Source organism: Palaemon carinicauda, chromosome 26 (genome assembly GCF_036898095.1).
Source record: "Palaemon carinicauda isolate YSFRI2023 chromosome 26, ASM3689809v2, whole genome shotgun sequence".
NCBI lineage: Eukaryota > Metazoa > Arthropoda > Malacostraca > Decapoda > Palaemonidae > Palaemon > Palaemon carinicauda.
The window spans coordinates 65,115,651-65,135,439 of NC_090750.1; the positions used below are offsets into that span (position 1 = coordinate 65,115,651).

Below are 19,789 nucleotides of genomic sequence, written 5' to 3' on the forward strand. Positions count from 1 at the left end.
TGTTCGGAGCAAGCAGTGTCTTGATAAGTCCATAGGTTTTTGGCCCAACGACTGTTAAAAACAAAGCTTTTTTCCTGTCATCTTCAATGTCATTTACAAGACAAAACTGGTCGAAATGTTCAATGTACTCATCAAAGTCATCTTCGGTTTGGTACTCAGAGATATTTCCAAGATACTGCGCTATTGGTAGTTTATCCCCGTCGCCACTTTTATGTATTAAGGCTGGGAGAGAGCAAAGAACAGGTCTTCACTCGAGTAAATTTATTTTCCAACTGACTTTTACAGCTTAACATGTAAGTAGAATATACAAATTAGCACACTACTGAGTTACACCCTGGTCAATTACCACAACTACCAGTTCTATATGATTAAGCATAGTGGTAAACATACACAATACTCTCCCTATCCCCTATGTGAGTTAGGGGATGGTGATTCTAGTAATAACCTATTACTCATATGCGTAGTATTCAATTTGCCCGACATTTCCCGCTTGGGAAAAGGTTCCTTTGATTATGGTAAGGTATATTTTGTACACCTCAGGCCTTATCAGTCTTATCATCCTTATGATAAACAGGTAGGGAGTGGTGGTGGTTTTCACTTTGCTCTCCTCTGACAAAGCCTTAATCATTTCAGAGAAGTTAAGAATCTTCCAGTCTGATTCAAGGAGGACATCCAACCTGCCAGGCAATGAGGCTCCCCAATTATAAGACAAGGGTTTGTGTCTCGTGTAGGAACAAATACAAATTTTAAAAAGTAATTTGCATTTTTCCTAGCTATACACACCTGCGTCCTTTAACATAACTTCCCTCCTCAAACCACCCCTTAAGTCCTGGGTCTAAGTAACAAAAAGTTAATAAATAAATGACTGTGGAAAGGGCAAAGCCCCACTCCCTCACCTGGCCGATAACTACTCATTATCTATTTGAGCGATCAATTCCAGCTCCTGTTGAAGTAATAGCCCTATTTAAAAGACGGAGGTTTGTATAGCTGGGAAAAATACAAATTACTTAGAATTTTCTATATTTTTTTTTTTTACGTTATTTCAGTGGTATGCAAAGATTAAAATGTGCGTGTTCTACATATTTTTTTTCTTTTTTTTTCTTTTTTACAGTACCAGCCTTCAAAATGTTCAGGTTTTCTTAATATTTGATTAAAAACATGAAATTGAAGTGATTAATCCTGTGATCCACAATCTTCTTCAGCACCAATTGGAGCTAGGTAGATCCAGTAGTCTTAGGGAAGTACTGTAATATATAGAAGTAAAAACAGTTTAACATTATTTTAAGTGAGCTGAAAATAGTTATGCCTGCTGTAACAGAGGAAATAACTATTAAAAGGTAATGAATAAAGGGGTTACATATGCTGTAGAGTACATTGATATAAAAAATTTGGAAATCATTTGTATTTTTCCTAACATACAAACCTGGAGCTATTTATAATAGGGCGACTTACTCTTAGGAGGGAGGAAGTCCTCACCAACTGGCCTTGGTCATGACCCAGGGTCCTTTCTATTTCGATCTGTGATCGATAGTAGAAGGGACCCTACCCTCGCTAAAATCAAGTGCCGATATGAGGTAATGCACTGATAGCGGCCTGCTGAAGCTTGTGTGTGAGTGGAACTAACAGTGTGGCTTGTCTTTAGCATAGGAACTCGAGTAGAGAACCTATTGATCTTAAAAGGTATTGGGGACGTAACAAAGTATTCTTCTATACTTAGGAGGCACAAGGGAAATGGGTCTTACCTGCAGCGAGGTGAGGTCAGCTATGCTGAGGCTTGCGGAGCTGTTTTCCCCAGAGGGGAGAAGGTGAAAGGAAGAAGGAGCCAGACATTCTTACTCATTCACCCCAGACTAATCCGGGTAGCCTCAGCCCTCTGCTACTTGTCCATCAAGGAGCCTGAGGTGTTTAGACCATTTGTTGTGCGACCACCACAAGACCAATGGAAAAGGTCTCCATGTTCTTGTGGGTTACGTCTTTGCAGGTAGTGGGCCGTGAAGGTCGATTGATGCTTCCACATGCTGTTAATGTATCTGCACCACAGAGTAGTTTCTTGAACGCCAGGGACGTAGCAATGCCAGTGACGTTACGAGCTCTGGGTCTTAGGATGGAGGAGAGTCTAGATTAAGAGTAACCTCAATTGCCTTCCAATCCCAGAGGGGAAGGAAATCCATGAGGTCCTCCTCTTGACCTTCCCCGTGCTGGTCAACAGTGCCGACACACGGGGGCGAGCTGGTATCGTTGTTTTAAGGTAACCCCACAGACTCCTCACTGGGTAAAACCCCAGTTGATGGGTTTCTGGTTACCTAACGAAGACGTTATTCAAAATGGGCTGCACCTAGGGTACAGCATACTCGGATTTGAGTCTTGGCAATCCACTCAGGGATGCCACTGAGGATTACTTCTCCCCGTCTCCTAGGGTAGAAGACATCAGAGGTTGGATCATACAACTCACTAACTCTCTTGGTCAAAAGCTCAAGTGAGTAGAAAAGGCGTCTTCCGAGTAAGGAAGCGATCTGCTGCTGGGCCCACGGTTCATAGCGAGGGGCTTCTAGAGACTGAAGGACCCGAACCGCGTTCCCAGGAGGAGGTTGAGATCTGACGGGGGGACAAACTATCTCACACCTGCATAAGTAAAGGCATCGATGGGATAGAATCCCCTTTCACGACATCAGTCACCAAGGATCGAACACTTCGCCTGGAAAACCAACGCTGAAAAGGGTCCGAGGTGCGTAGACATCTTTTCCGTAACCTGATGCAAAAGGCCTCTTTGAGAGGGGTGGTGTAGGATCGTCCCAGGCGAGAAGTCGAAGCAAAGCTACGGCTTAGGAAAGTGTTAGCATGTGGCTGCTTGGAAGATCATGCCATGGAGGAAGATCCATCGGAACTCCGTCAGGAGCTGTAGAAGGCCTGGGAACCATTCTGCGGGTTGCCATAGCAAAGCTATTGGAGCTCCGTTAGGGGCTGCAGGAGGTTGGAAACCATTCTGCGGGATGCCATAGCAAAGCTATTGGAGTCATTGATAAGATCCTGCTTATCCTGACTTGGCTGAGGACTTTTTCACCAGACTGAATGGGGGGAAAAACAAGGCACACCTCTAGGCCGCCCCACCGATCTTAGAATACATCTTGTTTGAGGGCCTGGGGAATGGTCGAGTGGGAGCCTGAAGATCAGGGCCGCTGCGAGCATATCCACAGTCGAGGACCCCACAAAGTGAAGACTTTGTTGGATACAAGATGATTCCAAGACACTAGGAGCCCACTATCTGGGTGGTTTTGCAAGCACATTCCTATACCAGGAATGACGCGAGCAGATGGGGGCAACTAATTGTCCTCTGTCCATCTAAGACTTCGTACTGCTAGATGGTTCTCTGAGAGAGGTGAATGCTGGTACCTTTCTGAATCGGGCCAACAGAGGAGGATGGAATGGTATGGTATATGTCCCCCCTCTCTCTTTTGATGCATGATAGAGAGCATCAGGTCCAGAGGAAGACGAGAAGACAGGCCTCTTTGCAGAAGCTCTCATCTGCCACCCATCGTCCGCAGATTGTCCAGCGGTGAGGGGGGGAATGCATAGCAATAAACACACCTTGAGATAATGTCGAGACGTGTAACCAATTGCACGTTCTTGCAACGAATGGGAACAGCCTGTTCTCCCTCCAACTGCCACTAATCCAGTGTGGTTGGCCGAATAAGACCGATACCAAACGGTAAACCAGTTAATCAGTACAGCTTATGTTATAACAGCAAATCTCCACAGAGATCGCTTTCCGGACAAGAGACTGTACGGTAATCACCGAACGCCTCCAACCAAACCCAATGAGGAGATTGAGACTTATCTTCAATCTATTGTTGAGTGGGTAAAGAGCATACGTCTACTACGGAGTAGTAACACCGAACTGTACGCATGACAAGCATATATGCGTAGTTCGACTTAAAATTCGTATCCGGAACTGTTGGAGAATGTTGGAAACGTTTGTAACGGAGGTTTCTCCTTCTTAGGACAAAAAACGTTTGTACTTCTCCGTCTCCAATCGGTAAACTAGCATTTATATTGAATGTTCCCTACTAGGGAACAGATATGCTTATGAGAAGTTTCCAGCCAAAACCTTTGTAGGAGACTAAGACTTCCGATCGGGGGGAAAGGAAAAAAACGCCTATAAGGAGGCAGAACGTAAATGCCGTATGTCTGGTTACAGGAAAGTAGCAAAGTAATGTACTGAATGACCTGGTTTCAGTAAGGGATATAAATATACAACTTAATAGAATGGAGTTCTAATTGGAAGATGTATATAGCCCTTATTGGCAGAAAGATCGCTTGCACGCATATATGTACTTGTCCATTTGGCGCTAGCTCATGCGTATTCTCTGCCTCCAGGAAACATTTGCAACGAAACCGGTTGCGGGAATAATGTATATGCGACGAATCGCAACATTATTTCCGAAAGAATTTTGATCGTTGACTAACTGTAATATTTTCTTGAATGAGAGCAAACATGTTCTCAAACAAAATATACAGTTAAAAAGGCAATCATTTCCCCTTTGGTTTACCCATCCTCTTTATGTGAGGGGCTAGCCAGGGTTCATTACACAGAAACGGATGTTTGTTTACCCGTGGGCGGGGTTTGAAACTTTCGTAACGTAATGAAAAGATGCCCACGCTGTTGCTATCGTTCTTTAACGTTAGCTAACAATGTTTCTTCGGGAATAATTGTTCAAAACAATAACCCTGTAAGGATAGAATAAAAAGTCTTGGAAGACTATCGTGTAAAAAGGCAAGTCGTTATACCCACGGTACAATGAGGGGGAAGGCTGCCTTCTTCAAACGGTAGAACTGAGTTTAAGACAATAACCTGTCTTGGCTAGAGTGCCTGCTTTGGGAAGGCTTACGGCCTTCATGAAGTTTTAACACCCATTGAAGTTTTGTAAAAACTTCTCAGGAATGAGTCTCCCGTAAAAGGGTAAAGTCTCGTATGTGGGGGTTTGCTTCAAGAAGGCCGGACATAATTGCCATCGACCGCTTACCTAAAGGGGTTGCCATCGACGCTTTCTCGAGAGTGAGAAAACTACTGTCTAAATAAGGCAAGGCCTGCCAGGGGAAATGAACTGCAATGTAAAGAATTTTTCATTCCCCGCTCATTTCCATCTGCTAACCAAACCACTTGAAGTGGGAAGGTGGAGGAAAGATGACGGTGCTTCGTTCAAAAACGAAAGGATTGGTGCTGACGAAACCAGACTAGCTGATATAGTAATCAGCTGAGAGTGTAGAGTGACGTATCAAGTCACACCTTTGGAAGACCCATCCCGTGGAGGGGGGGGGTCGACCATAGAATTTTCGGAAAACTCTGAATCGTGGAAACAGATTCGGATGAGAACCTAGGGGTTCAGAATCTATTTGTGAATTCCTTTCTCACGACCTTAAGGGATGTTGTACCGAGAACCCGCAGGAACTCTGTCGCTGATTCCTGATGGAATTCCAGGAATCGTGTTGCGTGACCAGGACCCAAAGGAACTGCGTCGTAGTTACCTGTAGAGATTCGTAAACCCTTAGGCAGCAGGCATCCCTCTGTCATCACAGTAAAACTCTTGATGACGATGGGCGCGCGCGAACAATTCACGGGACGAGAGTTCGAAAACTCTGTCATGAGAGTGACTAAAGTTACAAGAGCCCAAGGGTTCTGCATAACTAATATTACGAGACCCCGAAGGATCAGCGTAACGAGGAACTAAGGTTCCTCTGTCACGAGACCGCGAAAGGTCGGCGTGAATGATGGCACAAGTTCCCGAAGGCTAAACGGTACCATCGTTACGAGAGCCCGAAGGTTCAGCGTAACTGAAACCCGAAGGTTTCGAGCCGAGTCCCAAAGGACTCCTATAACACCTCTGCATAAGAGGTTTGTTCTCCCGAAGGAGAATGTCGCTTAAGAGAAGGCTCTCGCTCCGCCCCTGAAGGAGAACCATAAGCGTAACGTGGGACCGCCGATACCCAGAGGCGGTCTTCTCTTGAGGACGAGAGACTTGTTCCCCTGAAGGAATAACCTGCTACAGAGAAAGCTCTGCCACCGCCCCTGGTGGATCAGCAAGCTCCTACAAGTTATTTCTCGCGAACGAGAGGGAAGTTCTCCCGACGGAGATCACCTAAGACAAGCTTTCTCCCAGCTCTATGGGAATAAAGCGTAGGCGTAAAATATCTCTCTCGCGAACGAGGGAGAAGTCCTCCCGAAGGAGGACATCGCCAAAGACAAGCTTTCTCCCAGCTCTATGGGAAAAAAGCATAGGCTTAATAAACTCTTTCGCGAACAAGAGTGAAGCCCTCCCGAAGAAGGACATCGCCTAAAACAAGCTTCCTCCCAGCTCTATGGGAAAAAAGTTTAGGCGACAAGAACTCTCTCGCGAACGAGAGAGAAGTCCTCCCGCAAGAGGACATAGCCTAAGTAAAGCTTTCTCCCAGCTCTATGGGAAAAAAACATAAGCGTAAACAAAAATCACACTCTCTTTCTCTCTCACTCTCACGAGAGAGAAAGAGAGAGAGAGAGATGTTCCCCTCAAAGGAGGAACATCAAGTTGAAGGTTGACAGTGAATGCTACAGTACCTCGTAATGAGGGCAGCTCACGAGCTACCACATGGAGCACAGGATAACGAACAGGGCGGCCGTAGCACTCGGCCTTGTGTTCTAAGTCGCTGTTACCTGTAAAAAAAAAAAAAAAAAATGAAAGTTATCAATTTCAATTCATGCTCCGTTGCACAAAATACACTTCGGGGAATAAGTCACCTTCCTTGTAAGATAATTCCTCGAAAGGGAGCTGAACTGATATACAAATTCTGTAATGAAACAAACACTTGGCAGTGTTGAGAACCTGCCGACCATCAGTCGCAGGGAAGGGCGGCAATGACAACTCCCTTACGGCGGACGCAGTTGGATACGATGTCAACAGCAATTAAAGTTACACGTATCTAATAATGTATATTTCCATTTATACACATATACACTCAAATATATGTAAGATAAATGAAAACACACAAGAAAAACAAAAAATAAAAATAAAGAATCCTCAAGGCAAGTCTTTGCGGGAGAGAAGGGCAGCATGTCCGTCCTCTACCGAGCCAAAAAGTAAAGTGGTTACTCAGCCGAGAGGTGTGAGTGAGCGGGGTAGCCAGTCTACCCCACCCCCCAACTAGCGGATGGGGTAGTCATCCCTCACTAAAATTATCATGGCTCGTCTTTCAGCTGCGCCGAAAGTAATACCCTATTATAAATAGCAAAGGTTTGTATCTGTGTCAGAACAATTAAACTTTGAGTAGTACAAGAAATAGTTATTTACCGATACTGTATATTCCTTTTGGCTCCATTATCAAATCTGGTATGGGTGACCATTGTTGCTATCTTTTCAGAATACCATTAATAGATTATACTAATAAATTAGGATGTTGTATTGCAAATTGTAATTTTCATTATCTTTCCTTTTGCAGATGGCATGTGAAATGGATTTTTCATCAAGCAGATGTAACATTTGTTGACAAGGATGTAGATGAAAATACAACTATTGTCAAGCTTCTTTCTAAGTATTTAGAGCCTAATGATAGTCTGGGTGCTGAAGATTCAGAAAAATTAGCTTATTATCATTCAGCTTCGTATGGGAGAGTTGCAGTTCTTTTGCGAACTAATGAAAAAGGTTCAGGGCCGGCCTTTGAAGAAGCCTTCATGAAAAAAAGTCTTCGTTTAAACCTGGCAAATAAAACTGTCATTGAGTATCCAGTATTTTATGTTATACTGCGAGACCACATTCACTCTTATCTTGAGTATGAGGCTGATGATCATGATGATTTGTTTTGTGAAAAAGAGGAAAAAGAAGAGGAAGGAGAAAGTTTAGGATATTTTTGAATTTAGATCTTTTTCGTCAGTAACAAACTTTATGTATTAACCCGTATTTGGAAAGAAGTTTCATTCTTTATCATCAGCTTTTCCCTTCATGGTGTTGCACATGAAAACAAAATGAGTTTTCTTTCTTGTTTATACTCAGCCATCTCATAGGTACAGTAGTCATCCTTCTACTTCCTTATCAAATTGTTTCTTGACTGACTGATCCTCATTCCCTTTCATCACATGTTCAAACAATATCTCTTCCATCTTGGGGAATAAATCTTAACTCTGTAGTCCTACCTTTTCATAATATCTCCCCATTTTCTCAGTCAGGGTCTAATTTTGTGCTGTATAAAGTAGGACTGGCCATTTGAACTCCTTATGTATATTTGCTTTATTCACAAAGGAGCTAATTTTATGTACTAGCAGTCTAACAGTCTCTATTCACATTTTCCTGTTTGTTACTTTTTTTTTTACTGCCCTCTCAATCCCTGGTTTACATCCCAGTTTGCTTCCATAATAACTTGAATGTTTTACCTCTTCTAAGATTTACCCATCTGCCACTTCTTCTTTGTCTACATCTTTTCCCACTTCTATGTGGGGTTGATGTTTCTGGTCAGCTTTCTCCATCTACCTCTGTCCCACACTTCTTCACCGGTTAATCCCCATTATAATTCATTTACTTTCTCCTTGTTTATCATTGTCACACTCATTTTTCATACTTACGGTTCTATTCCTTTCTTTATCATTTCAGAGAAATTAACAATCTTCCAATCTGAGTTTTATTTGATCAACAGGCTCTTCCGTGGCTTTCAGTAATTTGCTTGGTGTTTTAAATGGCCATGAGGCTAGCATTTTCCAGTTTCTCCCTTTAAACCTTTTCAGATGTTAAATTTGATATTGATCTCTTTATTATACTACTGTACATCAATACTTTTCCATTTGCTATATTTTTTTTCATTCAGATATTTTTCAGAATACTGCTGTTGTTATTTTCATTCATTTGTATTATCTACTTTATCCTTTTCCTTTTATTTCCATCCATCTTGTACCCCTTGTTATCCTGAATATTTTATCTTTTCCTCTACTGTGTTAAGTTTCCGACTCTATTCCTCTTAATTTTTCTTCTTTCTCTTTGCTCTCTGTATTATAGTATTATAGCTTCCATATTCTTGTTTTTATTTCTTTTCTCTCTTCAATTGTACTGATGTATATTTTGATTTTGCCTCTTTCTATTTATTGTACCTGCTGTATGGTTTGTTTTGCCATTTTAGTGCTGTATTTGTTGACACTTTTTAGATACTGTATTCCATTTTTACCCTTATTTTTCCGGTGTATGTTTAGTCATCTGACTGCCATTCTTCATCTTCATAGTCCTCTCTTCAAATCAGTTTATAGTGGTATATGTTGTGTTAAGCGTTTCCTACCTGATGCAGCACTATAATCTTTTTCTTTGAAGCCCTTTTTTTCATCATAATGAAATACATGTGTTTTAGCTTCTTTAATTTTTTATTTTGTCTTGTTTTCTCTGGTATTCCTAAACACTTTTGTATTAACATAAAATGTTAATGATATTTGTTCCTTTGTGTCATACAACTCCCCATCCTTCAATTAGGGATAGTTTCAGTGTAAGCTGGAGATGGTCTTTTAAGTTGGATAACGAGCAGTTATCCAGCCGGTGAGGGTATGGAGCAAAAAGCCCTGCCCCTTATCCAGTTGGAGTGTCTTCAGTTTTGTTTTGGGTGCTGACGAGTACACGTGCAGTCGGCTCTATACAAAACATTTTCCTTTTCTTTCACTTTTTGTGGAGTGACTCCTGTTGTTGACTGTGGAATGGAAGTAAGACAAGATGTTCTTGTTTGCTGGGGTAAGGGTGAACACTGGAACCAGTTTATGGCTAAACCGACTGTAGATCCAGACTCCCTTTGTGCCTCTTTCAGGGGGCATGATTGTTCGCAATCATCCCTGGGTGCCGAGTGTAGGTTGTGGCCTCCAATACAGTGGCAGGTGTACTACCTGAATGGGAATAAGTGAGCAAGTGGCGAAGAAGACTCCGATGAGGTCTTTCACTACTTTAGTCTCCTTGGGGAGTGTAGCTGCTGCTGTTTATATGCTCCGGATCGGCCCCCAGGGAGTATGCTGCAGGGCTTGGAGCCTTTAGATCTACGTCAGCAAGTTTTATAGGTTTTGCTGGTGTGTGCGGGAAACCCATAGTGTTCACCGTACCTATTCGTAGGCTGGAAGCTCTTCACCCATGACAAGGCAGGCTATTGACGAGTTTGACGTAAGGAAGTCTTGAGCTTCCGTATGTTTATCAGGTAAGCCTCCATGACTGTGTTGAGGGCGCTAGTATCCAAGGCTACCTATCCCCCAGTTCCCCCCTGTGCAAGTGTCCCAAGTGTTCCTGGTGACACTAGTGGTGGAGGATGTGGTGGTTCTCCCAATGTCAGGGATCCAGGTAGTTCCTCCTAAGCCTAAGTCTGATAAGGTGGCTCCCAGCCCAGTAGGTAAGCTGCTGGTGCCAGGAGGTGTGCCCCAAATAGGTTGGTGTAAGAAGGCCAAAGACAAAGTAAGCATTTCCCCTGTCCCCGGAGTTACTCTGATCCCTGGCCCGGCCCCAGTGATTTCCAGCCCTTCCCTTGTGTCTGGGGTCCAGGGCTGGTTCCTGCTTCCTCTGTGTCTGTGCCTCCGGCTGCTGGGCCTTGTGAGTACAGTATGCGTATCATCTCCCCTATGATATTGTGTTAGTGTTGCGGCTCCTGTTTGAGCAACCCATTTGGTTTCTTCCCTTGACGAAGAGTTGTCAAAGTCGATGGTCGCTCAGATCTTGACCGCTATGCTTGCAGAGCCAGGAAGAGTTAGAAGCATGCGCTGTGTTCTTCCTCATCCTCCTCCTTGTCCATTTCCTCCTCTGGCTTTGATTCTGACTCTTCTAAGATGAAGAAAAGGAAGAGAAAGAGGTCGAAGAAGACCTGGAGGGCCTGTCGTAGTTGCAGGGAAGGGCTCTCTGCAAAACCATCTCTTTTTCGAGAAAGGTGAACGGCCCTCGAGTGGTTTCTGACCCCGTAGGGGCGACAGCCATGGCCCCGTGTCACAGTCTAGTTCCAGCTACCCTGATGGTGTGGTGGGATGTTTAAAAGAAAAAAAAAAAAAAAACGCCCCACACCCTGAATAACACCTACTGACAATTGTCTCAACAAAACAAACTTTTCCCTTATGTTATCTAAACCATACTCTTAGAAAAAAGGAAAAAAAAAATAAAAAACATAACCTTTACCCTATTTTTCTTAAAACTAAAACAACCAAAAAATCACACTTATCACTAATTATAAACTTAACACTAAATATACAAAAAAATGTAACACCATTCAAATAAACCCCTAAAAACACCTAACAAAACTTTAAATTAACCACACACCAACACCAAAATAAATATGTGTATATATATTATGGGACACCACAATGTCATCCATACACTGCCAACTGTCTTTTGCTACCCACTACCACAGTTGTCAACAGTCCTCTGGGTGGCAGTTTGGCACAACTACTTCCCTGATTGGGATCGTGGTTATCATCATCATCATCAATGGCAATCGGAATTTCATTCGGTCCGGGTCATCTACAATCATTTAAATCCGAGCAGTCGTGTCAAGTTTTTTATTATAAGCCAGGTCATCAACAATCAATTTCATATTCAAAGAAAATCTCTCCAAAGGAGGAATTACGGCTCAAAAAATAAATAAAACACTTCCACGCTGGTAAAGAAAAAATTATTGTAATCCATCATTCACACAACTGCCTCAAGTTGCAGTCCAATCAAAATAAGCATTTACCCAAGACATGCACCACTGTCCTAACCTAGCTAAAACATAAACAAACAATCTCAGTTATACCAACTGTCTTTCTCACATCAAACAATCAATACACTAACTACCTCTCGCTCGCTGACACACACACACACACTCTGGTTTGGCAAACAAAAATAAATAAAAATAAGAACAAAAATTAATCCTCCACAATGGCCAGGCCTTCCCCCAGCAACCCCGGTGGCCCCGCCTTCCCTTGCTATCTTGGTGGCCACCCGGAACAGTAGTGTATAGCCCTATGCACTTTCTGCTCCAAGGTTGATGGAGAAGCTGAAGCGACCTCCATCTCCCTTCTTTCCAGCTAGATAAAGATGTTGGGTGGAGGGATTTTTTCCCTGTGCCGAGGCAAGATGTCTCGAGGACACTGAACCACGCTCTGGCACCTGTTGGGACAGACTACCCTAAGTCAGAGAATTCCTTTGTGAAGGTCCTTGTCCTCATCCGTGAGTGCAATGCCCTTGAGGGAAGCAACCATGGTACCTACTCCAGGGAGAACCTCAGTCATTTATTGGCACTTCTCTGTGCCTGAAGGATCTTGTGGACTTTGCCCTCGATTGATTGGATGTTCAGAACTGTGGATCTGAGAACTCACTCGAGTTCAGTCGGTCGAGCAAGAGCCTCCCCCCACCATTCTCCAGGCACTAGAGATTTTACATGCCGGAGAACTTTCGCTGGAAAGGCTGAAGGTCTAGTGAATCGGTGGCCATAGAGACATCTGCCCTGGCCCCTCTCCACACAGTTTCCTGGCTCGACCAATGCTCAGGAGCAGTCACATACTTTGCAAAATCAGCAAGGTTATCAACCCCGAAGGCTTTGGAGAAGTACAAGAGCCTTGTGCCGTCGGGTAGGAAGACAGTTACTTTTCAAGCCCTCCGGGCAGCAAACCAGGGTTTTGAAGAGACAAGATGCTGTAGTTTCTCGTTTCTCAAAACAGGTTTATCCCGGGGGTGGTATTGTTGTTTAAGAACTTATCAGTGCAGTGGTTCATGTTTTTCCTTTCTAGGGAGTTGTGTACATGCGGTGGTGGATTCCAGCGTCCCTGGCCGTTCAGAGATTGCGGCAGCCAAACCTTTGGGTGTGGCCAAGCCTGCAGGATCCGAGACCTAGGTTGATAACTCCTTGGAACCTCTTCCCAAAAAGTCTGTACGTGTTCAGCCTCTTTAAAAACCCCAACCGATTCCTTTAGGGAGGTTGGTGGTAGGAAGAGGGTAATGGGAGGGAAACACTGATTCGTTTCTCTCTCCCATTGTAGAGAGTACGGGGGATGCCTTTCTCACCACTTGGCGGAGTCTTGGGTAGTGAGTGTCCTTTGTGACAGTTACTTGCTACCCTTTCAGAACTGCCTACCACCCATCTCAGTTTCTGATCAACTTCTCAGTGGATCATATGACATCACCAAAAGCCCTGGCCTTGTTAGCAGAGATAGTTGGGATGTCGGAGAACATGCTCAAAGTCGTTCGAAACGGGTCTCTAAGCTTCTATAGTCAACTCTTCCTGGTGGAGAAGGCAACGGGAGCCTGGAGGGCAATAATCGACCTCTCTCCGATAAACAAGTTTGTTTGTCAAACACAGTATGGTTTATTCTGTCTTCTATCAGAAAGGGAGACCATGTTTCTGGTAGACCTGAAAGACATGTAGTTTTGAGTGTCCGTTTGTCAGTGCTCTCAAAAGTACCTCCAATTCTCCTTCTACGGTACTGTGTATTAGTTCAAGACTGTGCTTTGGACTGTGTACGGCTACCCAGGTGTTCACTCCAGTGTTCACCTTGGTAGCTGCTTGGGCCCATTTGCTATGAATATGTCTGCTGATGTATCTCGACAATTGGTTGATCTTGGCCTCCTCAGACAGGCAGTTCCTTAAGGATCGAGATCGGATTCTCGCATTTTGCCATCATCTAAGGATTGCGGTAAACTGGGAGAAGTCGAACCTTACACCCGAAGAGAGATTGAAGTACCTGGGCATGGCATTGACAAGAATCTTTCCATCAGACGATTGCATCAGCAGGCTCAGGGATGTTGCAAGACTTTCTGTCCAAGACAAAAGTACAGTACCAGCTTGGCGCTGGCAATGTCTTTTTGGTCTCCTCTCCTCGGAGAAACTCGTTCCACACAGATGCCTCCACCAGAGATCCCTTCAATGATGTCTGTAGAATCACCTACTTGTCAGCAGCCAGATATCCCCCGTTCATGCTGTTCCAGTGGGGCAGTAGTTTCTGGTCGATCTGTCCTAGTGGCTCAACAAGGAGAACCTCACCGGGGGAGTTCCACTCAACTTTCCGCCTCCAGACATGCAACTGTTCTCAGATGCGTCAAAGTAGGGATGAGGAGCACACCTGGTCGTCTCGGGTGTGTGGACCGAAGAAGAAAGGCTTCTGCACATCAGCATTCTCAAAATTAAAGCAGCCCTCCTAACGTTGCAAGCATTCCAAGAATTTTTTAGGAGGCAGACAGTTTTGTTAATGAGCAACAACACTACCTTAGTGGCCTATGTATCAACAAGCATGGTAGGCACAGTCTAGCACCCTTTCTGCAAGCTGACAAAGTGGATGTGCATCTTGGTGGCATTTCACACTCCAAAGTTGTCAGCAAGGTACATTCCAAGCAAGAAGAATGTACTGGTAGATACATTGTCACAAGGACCAGGTTGTAGAGGCAGAGTGGTCCCCACATCCTTGTGCACCAGTCTTTTCTTGGTACATAATTTGTTAACCACCCCTCAAAACAGGAAGCTCCCTGTTTTCTGTTTCCCCATTCCAGGCCCATGGGCAATGTTCCAAATGCTTTCTCACACCCATGGGATTGCCTGGATGCATACGTCTTTCCTCTATTCAGCCAGTACTGTAATCAAATGTGTTGATTACGACAGGAGTCAAGATGATCATGGTGGCCCCAATATGACCTCATGCTGAGTGGTATCCCAATATGCTTGCTCTTCTGGTTGAGGTCTTGAGAGAACTACCTCAGGGGCCTACACTTCTCCATTAGCTGCACCTGCACAGGTACCACTAGGCTGTGAAGTCCTTGCCTCTTCATAGGTGGAGGATATCCAGCATCTCCTCCAAGCAAAATATCTGGATACCTGCGGCAGCCCTCTAGAGTTGTCTACCAGACTAAGTGGACCATCTTCCGCTATAAGAGTTATAGAAGATATTATCTTGCACAGATCATGGATTTCCTTGTCTTCCTTTGCAGAAGGAAGCATCTGTCAGTTGCAGCTCTTAAAGGCTACCGCTCAGCCTTGTACATGGTCTTCCAGCAGGACATGACTTGGTGCCCAAGGCTCTTGCACATACCCCATTCGGGCCTCTGAGGTGGTTGTCAGACAGGAATCCGACTCAAGATTGTCTTTTTGTTAGCCTTAGCATTGGCAAAGAGTAGGCAAGTTGCACGATCTCTCTTCTTTACACACACTTGCCCAGGAGAGGAAGGAGTTTTGTAGGCAAAAGCTAGAACCCAGCAGCGCATAACCCCAGGTTCAAGTCCTCCTCTTTGGAAGGCGTCAGGTGGAGATCAAGAAGAGCTTGTCTCGTGCTCAGTGAAGGCTCTGCAGTGCTATCTGAAAAAGACTTGACACCTCACGCATGAGTGTCAGACATTTTGTTAGCACTGTCAGGACCAAGAAAGAGGTGTCAAGGAACACGGTCTCTTTCTGGACAATCTATTAGAGCATAGGCCTCAACTGACAAGGGTTGAGGCACCAGCTAGGACCAAACCTCACAAAGTCAGGGGTATAGACCCCAATCTTGCTCTAAGGAGAAACCTGTCAGTGGGCCAAGTGTTAAAGGCCAAGATCAGGAAAAGGCACATTACCTCCACGGTATTTAACTTGTGAGTGTATACCCACAAATCCTTTGACACCTTTGTGCTTTGAACTGTCGAGTATGCTCAAGTAGTTGTGTAACCAGTCTAGCTCCCACACAGGACAAGGATGCATCTCGTCTATGGTAATTTGTAGATGTAAGTCTGGAATGAATGGTAGTAGGACTGGGTCTTCTCCTTCATTCTTCTGTCACCCCTCTTGGGGAACAAGCGGTCAAAACATTGTGTGGGGGATCAGACCTGATGCTGGTAAGATACAATTTGAAGCTCCATACTTTAGGTCTAAAGAAGTACTGTATCTTGCCCATCCCCTCTTAACAATGGGGGATGGTGGATCTTATACCAACCCATTGATCATCATACAAGGAATATTTATTTTCAACTGACGTCCCCTTCAGGGGAAGGGTGTGTTTAGTTCGATTGAGTACAAGCTTGCATATACATGCCAGATCCAATCAGCCTTTCATTCTTATGAAAGTCATGTAAGAGTTTGCTGGGGTCACTGCTTTCCTTCTCCACAGATCAAGCAGTGATCACTTTCTGGGGAGAAAATGAACCATCCAGTTAGGTAAGGGAACCGCCAACCCACCAGACAGTGAGGTGCCCTAATTAAAGGACAAGGGTATGTTACCTCATAGACACAAAACACAAATGTTTATAGTAATTTGTATTTATCCTAGCCATACAAACCTGAATCCTTTAATCCAACTTCCCTCTTCAACCAACCCCTCTCAGACTTGGGCTGAAAGGTCAAAAGTGAAGGGTCTCTGGCTGGAAAGAGGGCGGCGCTCCTCACCCCGCACCCTCACGTGGTAAATAACCGTTCGTTATCAAACTTTACCGACCAGTTCCAGTTCGTGCTAAAGCAATCTAACCAAGTAAAGGACTCGGGTTTGCATGGCCAGGAAAAATACAAATCATTTTCAAAATATGTGATATTAGCTCCTATTTGGGATCTTGAATGTTCCCATACTCACTTTTGTCTAATAAACAAAAAACGAATGGGAAATCTGTGATGTATTTACCACCTGGGACCATAGATGTAGCATATTGTGTATCTCTTATTCACCTTGTATTTAGTGAACCTACAGCATTGTAAACAGCTTTACACAGAATCTCAAAGTTTCTTTAGATTGCTATTTTCCAGTGTTGATTATAAAACTTTCCATTATATACTGTATCTCCTTATTAATTAGTTAATACACATCTCTTTTATTGTACTGTAATGAGGGTGTAATTCCTACACTTTGCCAAGTGTATATATTGTACTTGCAATGCTGTATGTTCCTGTGTTATATGGCATTTTTCAATATTAATCTTACCCGATGATCATGTAGCTGTCAACTCCGTTGCCCGACAGAAATCTACGGTCGGGATACGCCAGCGATCGCTATCCAGGTGGGGGTGTACTCAACAGCGCCATCTGTGGTCAGGTACTCAAGTACTTCTTGTCAACAAGAACTCAATTTTTCCTCTGTCGTGCCGCCGGCAAGACCTACTTGGATACGCTGTTGATTTTGGAGTCTTTTGTTCACGATTTGGTGATGTATTTGCTCTAAAGTTTAGCCTTCGCTGTTCAGGAAGCTTTATCCTTAGCTTAGCAAGCTTTTGGAATTAATTTGATTTATTGGTTAACGAACTTTGCTTAATTTTGGAATTCCCCCTTGACTACTTCTAAATTCAAGATGTCTGACCATTCCCAAGTTCCTAAATACAGGTAGTGTAGTGTTAGGACTTGTACTAGGCATCTTCCGAAGGCCTCTATAGATCCTCACACCGTATGTTCCAATTGTAGGGGTAAATCCTGTCAATTGGAAGATCGATGTGGGGAATGTGCTGGGCTTTCGGAATTCGATTTTAACGAATTCCTCAGATATGCACGTAGGTTAGAGAAGGAGAGAGATAGGAGGAGTTCTTCTCGCTCTGTGGATTTTTCCTCTCCCCATGCCCCTCAGCCTTTTCCTTCCCCTGTGGTGGTGACTCCCGAACCTGCTACGAGTGCTCAGCCTGCAATGGCTGATATGTTGCGTGCCATTCAGGCTCTCGGTGATAAGGTGGAGTCGTTGGTTAGTGACCGCAATCAGCTCTTGGCAGATGTCAGAGAGCTGAAGGCGAAGAGTGCAGTGGGAAGTGTTAGTGCTAGTGATGTGCATAGTGTCAGTGTCAGTGATGCGCATGAGGGTACATCTGTGCGTGCCAGTCGTCCTCCCAGTCCGGGACCTCTTGCAAGCTCCCAAGCCCAGGGGAGAAGCAATGTCGAAGGACCAAAGGGTTCGGCAGGCCTTGATCAGCGCACAGATGTATCCTCAGTGGTTGCGGACGTATCTGTTAAGGATCGTCCCATCCACATACAGACGAATGAGCCCATACATTCCTCGTCTGTGGAAGAAGTTTCCAGGAGGAAACGGTGGACCAAGGTCTCACGACCGCTCAAACGTAAGGTCCCTTCCGAGCTTGTCCAACGGCCCAGGTGTAGCCACTGGGTCAGTTCGGACTCGCCACAGTCATCTGATGACTGCACACCTCCCAAGAGAGGTAGAGTGGTCCCTCAACAGGCTACTGCTCCGTCTGTTGTTGCTCCAACCACAGTAGACCCTAAGTGGTCCATGCTGCAGACTATGCAGTCTCAGCTTGCGGCATTCATGCAGGAGTATCATGCCGAGAAGGTTAACACCTCTCCTGTTAGCCTACAACCCGCAGAGGTTGTGCGCTCAGCAGATACTGCGGCTGCCTGCTCCCACACCCCACCTGTGAGAGCTCCTCCGCCGATGCGCAGTCCTCCCTGCCAGACGCATGTTCTTGCTGCACCATCTGCTAACATGCGTGAGCTGCCGCATCAGGAGTTGCCGGGTTCCAGCACTATGCGGCATTCTCCTCAGCCCATGCAGCATGCTCTGCAGACCTTACAGCATGCTCCGCATACCATGCAGCATGAGCCGCATACCTTACAGCATGCTCTGCATACCATACCGCATGCTCCTCAGCCCACCGCAGACCCTCCCTCACACCAGCCCTCTGCCTTTGTTGTTGCCAGCTCGCAGACTGTCCAGCAGAGGCATGATGTTGGATCCGCAGGTACGCATGCACCCGTTCTGCAGGATTCAGCCGGTCAGCTTGCTGCTCTGCCTTTGCCACTCACAACTCAACTTTCGGATGATGATGTATCGGATGATGAAGCTGCTCATCTGGATGAACCTCACTCTGATGTTGAAGGACACAAGTCTTCGCCACCCTCCTTAGACTTTCGCAAGGTCCTTGCTTTGTTCAGGGACTTGTATCCTGAACATTTTGTGTCTGCAACCCCTCGTTCTCCTCCCTCCGAGTTTGCTCTGGGCATGCAGTCTGCTGCGCCTGCCTTCACCAAGCTTGTTCTCGCCAGATCATCTAGGAGAGCTTTGAGGGTTATGGGGGACTGGTTGCATTCCAAGAAGCAACTGGGAAGGACCTCTTTTGTGTTTCCTCCTCCCAAGCTTGCTTCCAAGTCGAGCGTCTGGTATGCCACGGGAGAGGAACCTGGCTTGGGGGTTCCTGCCTCTGCCCAGGCCGACTTCTCAAGTCTGGTTGACTCTCCCCGCAGGTTGGCTATGAGACGTTCGAAGATCTGCTGGTCCTTTTCCGATCTAGATCATCTGTTGAAGGGAGTCTTTCGTGCCTTCGAGATATTCAACTTCCTCGATTGGTGTTTGGGAGCCTTAAGCAGGAAGACTTCCCCTTCAGATAAGGACTCGGCCATGCTGATCATGTCTAGCATGGACAAGGCAATTCGGGATGGGTCTGGTGAACTTGCGGCTTCATATGTATCAGGAGTCCTCAAGAAGAGAGAACATCTTTGCTCCTTCTTATCTGCTGGTATCACTCCTTGCCAGAAGTCAGAGTTGTTGTTTGCTCCTCTCTCCAAGTGTCTGTTTCCGGAGGAGTTGATTAAGGGGATGGCTGCCTCACTTATCCAGAAGGATACTCATGATCTGATGGCTTCTTCTGCACGTAAGGCTAAAACCTTACCTTCCGTGCCTAGACCCTTCTGCCCTGCAGCAGTTGATACACCTGCTTCTAGGTTCATCCCGCCCTTTCGTGGCAGAACCTCCAGTAGAGGAGGTACCCGTGCAGACAGTCACCGTGGCAAGTCCAAGAAGGGTTCCAAGTCCGCAAAAGGCAAGTTTTGACTGCCTTCCTCTCCAGACAGCAGTAGGAGCCAGACTCAAGACCTTCTGGCAAGCTTGGGAGAGCAGAGGTGCAGACGCTCAGTC

General features: G+C 45.1%; 1 protein-coding gene across 1 annotated transcript in view; it reads left to right on the forward strand.

The window, feature by feature from the left end:
• The window catches only part of LOC137619557 (box C/D snoRNA protein 1), a 69,110-nt gene extending 59,754 nt beyond the window's left edge, over positions 1 to 9,356 (forward strand). The window contains exon 4 of the mRNA XM_068349684.1: positions 7,468 to 9,356. Coding sequence (XP_068205785.1) covers positions 7,468 to 7,879 — 412 coding nt within the window. The 3' untranslated portion in view covers positions 7,880 to 9,356. The remainder of the gene's footprint in view (positions 1 to 7,467) is intronic.
• The last annotated feature ends 10,433 nt before the right edge of the window (positions 9,357 to 19,789 follow it).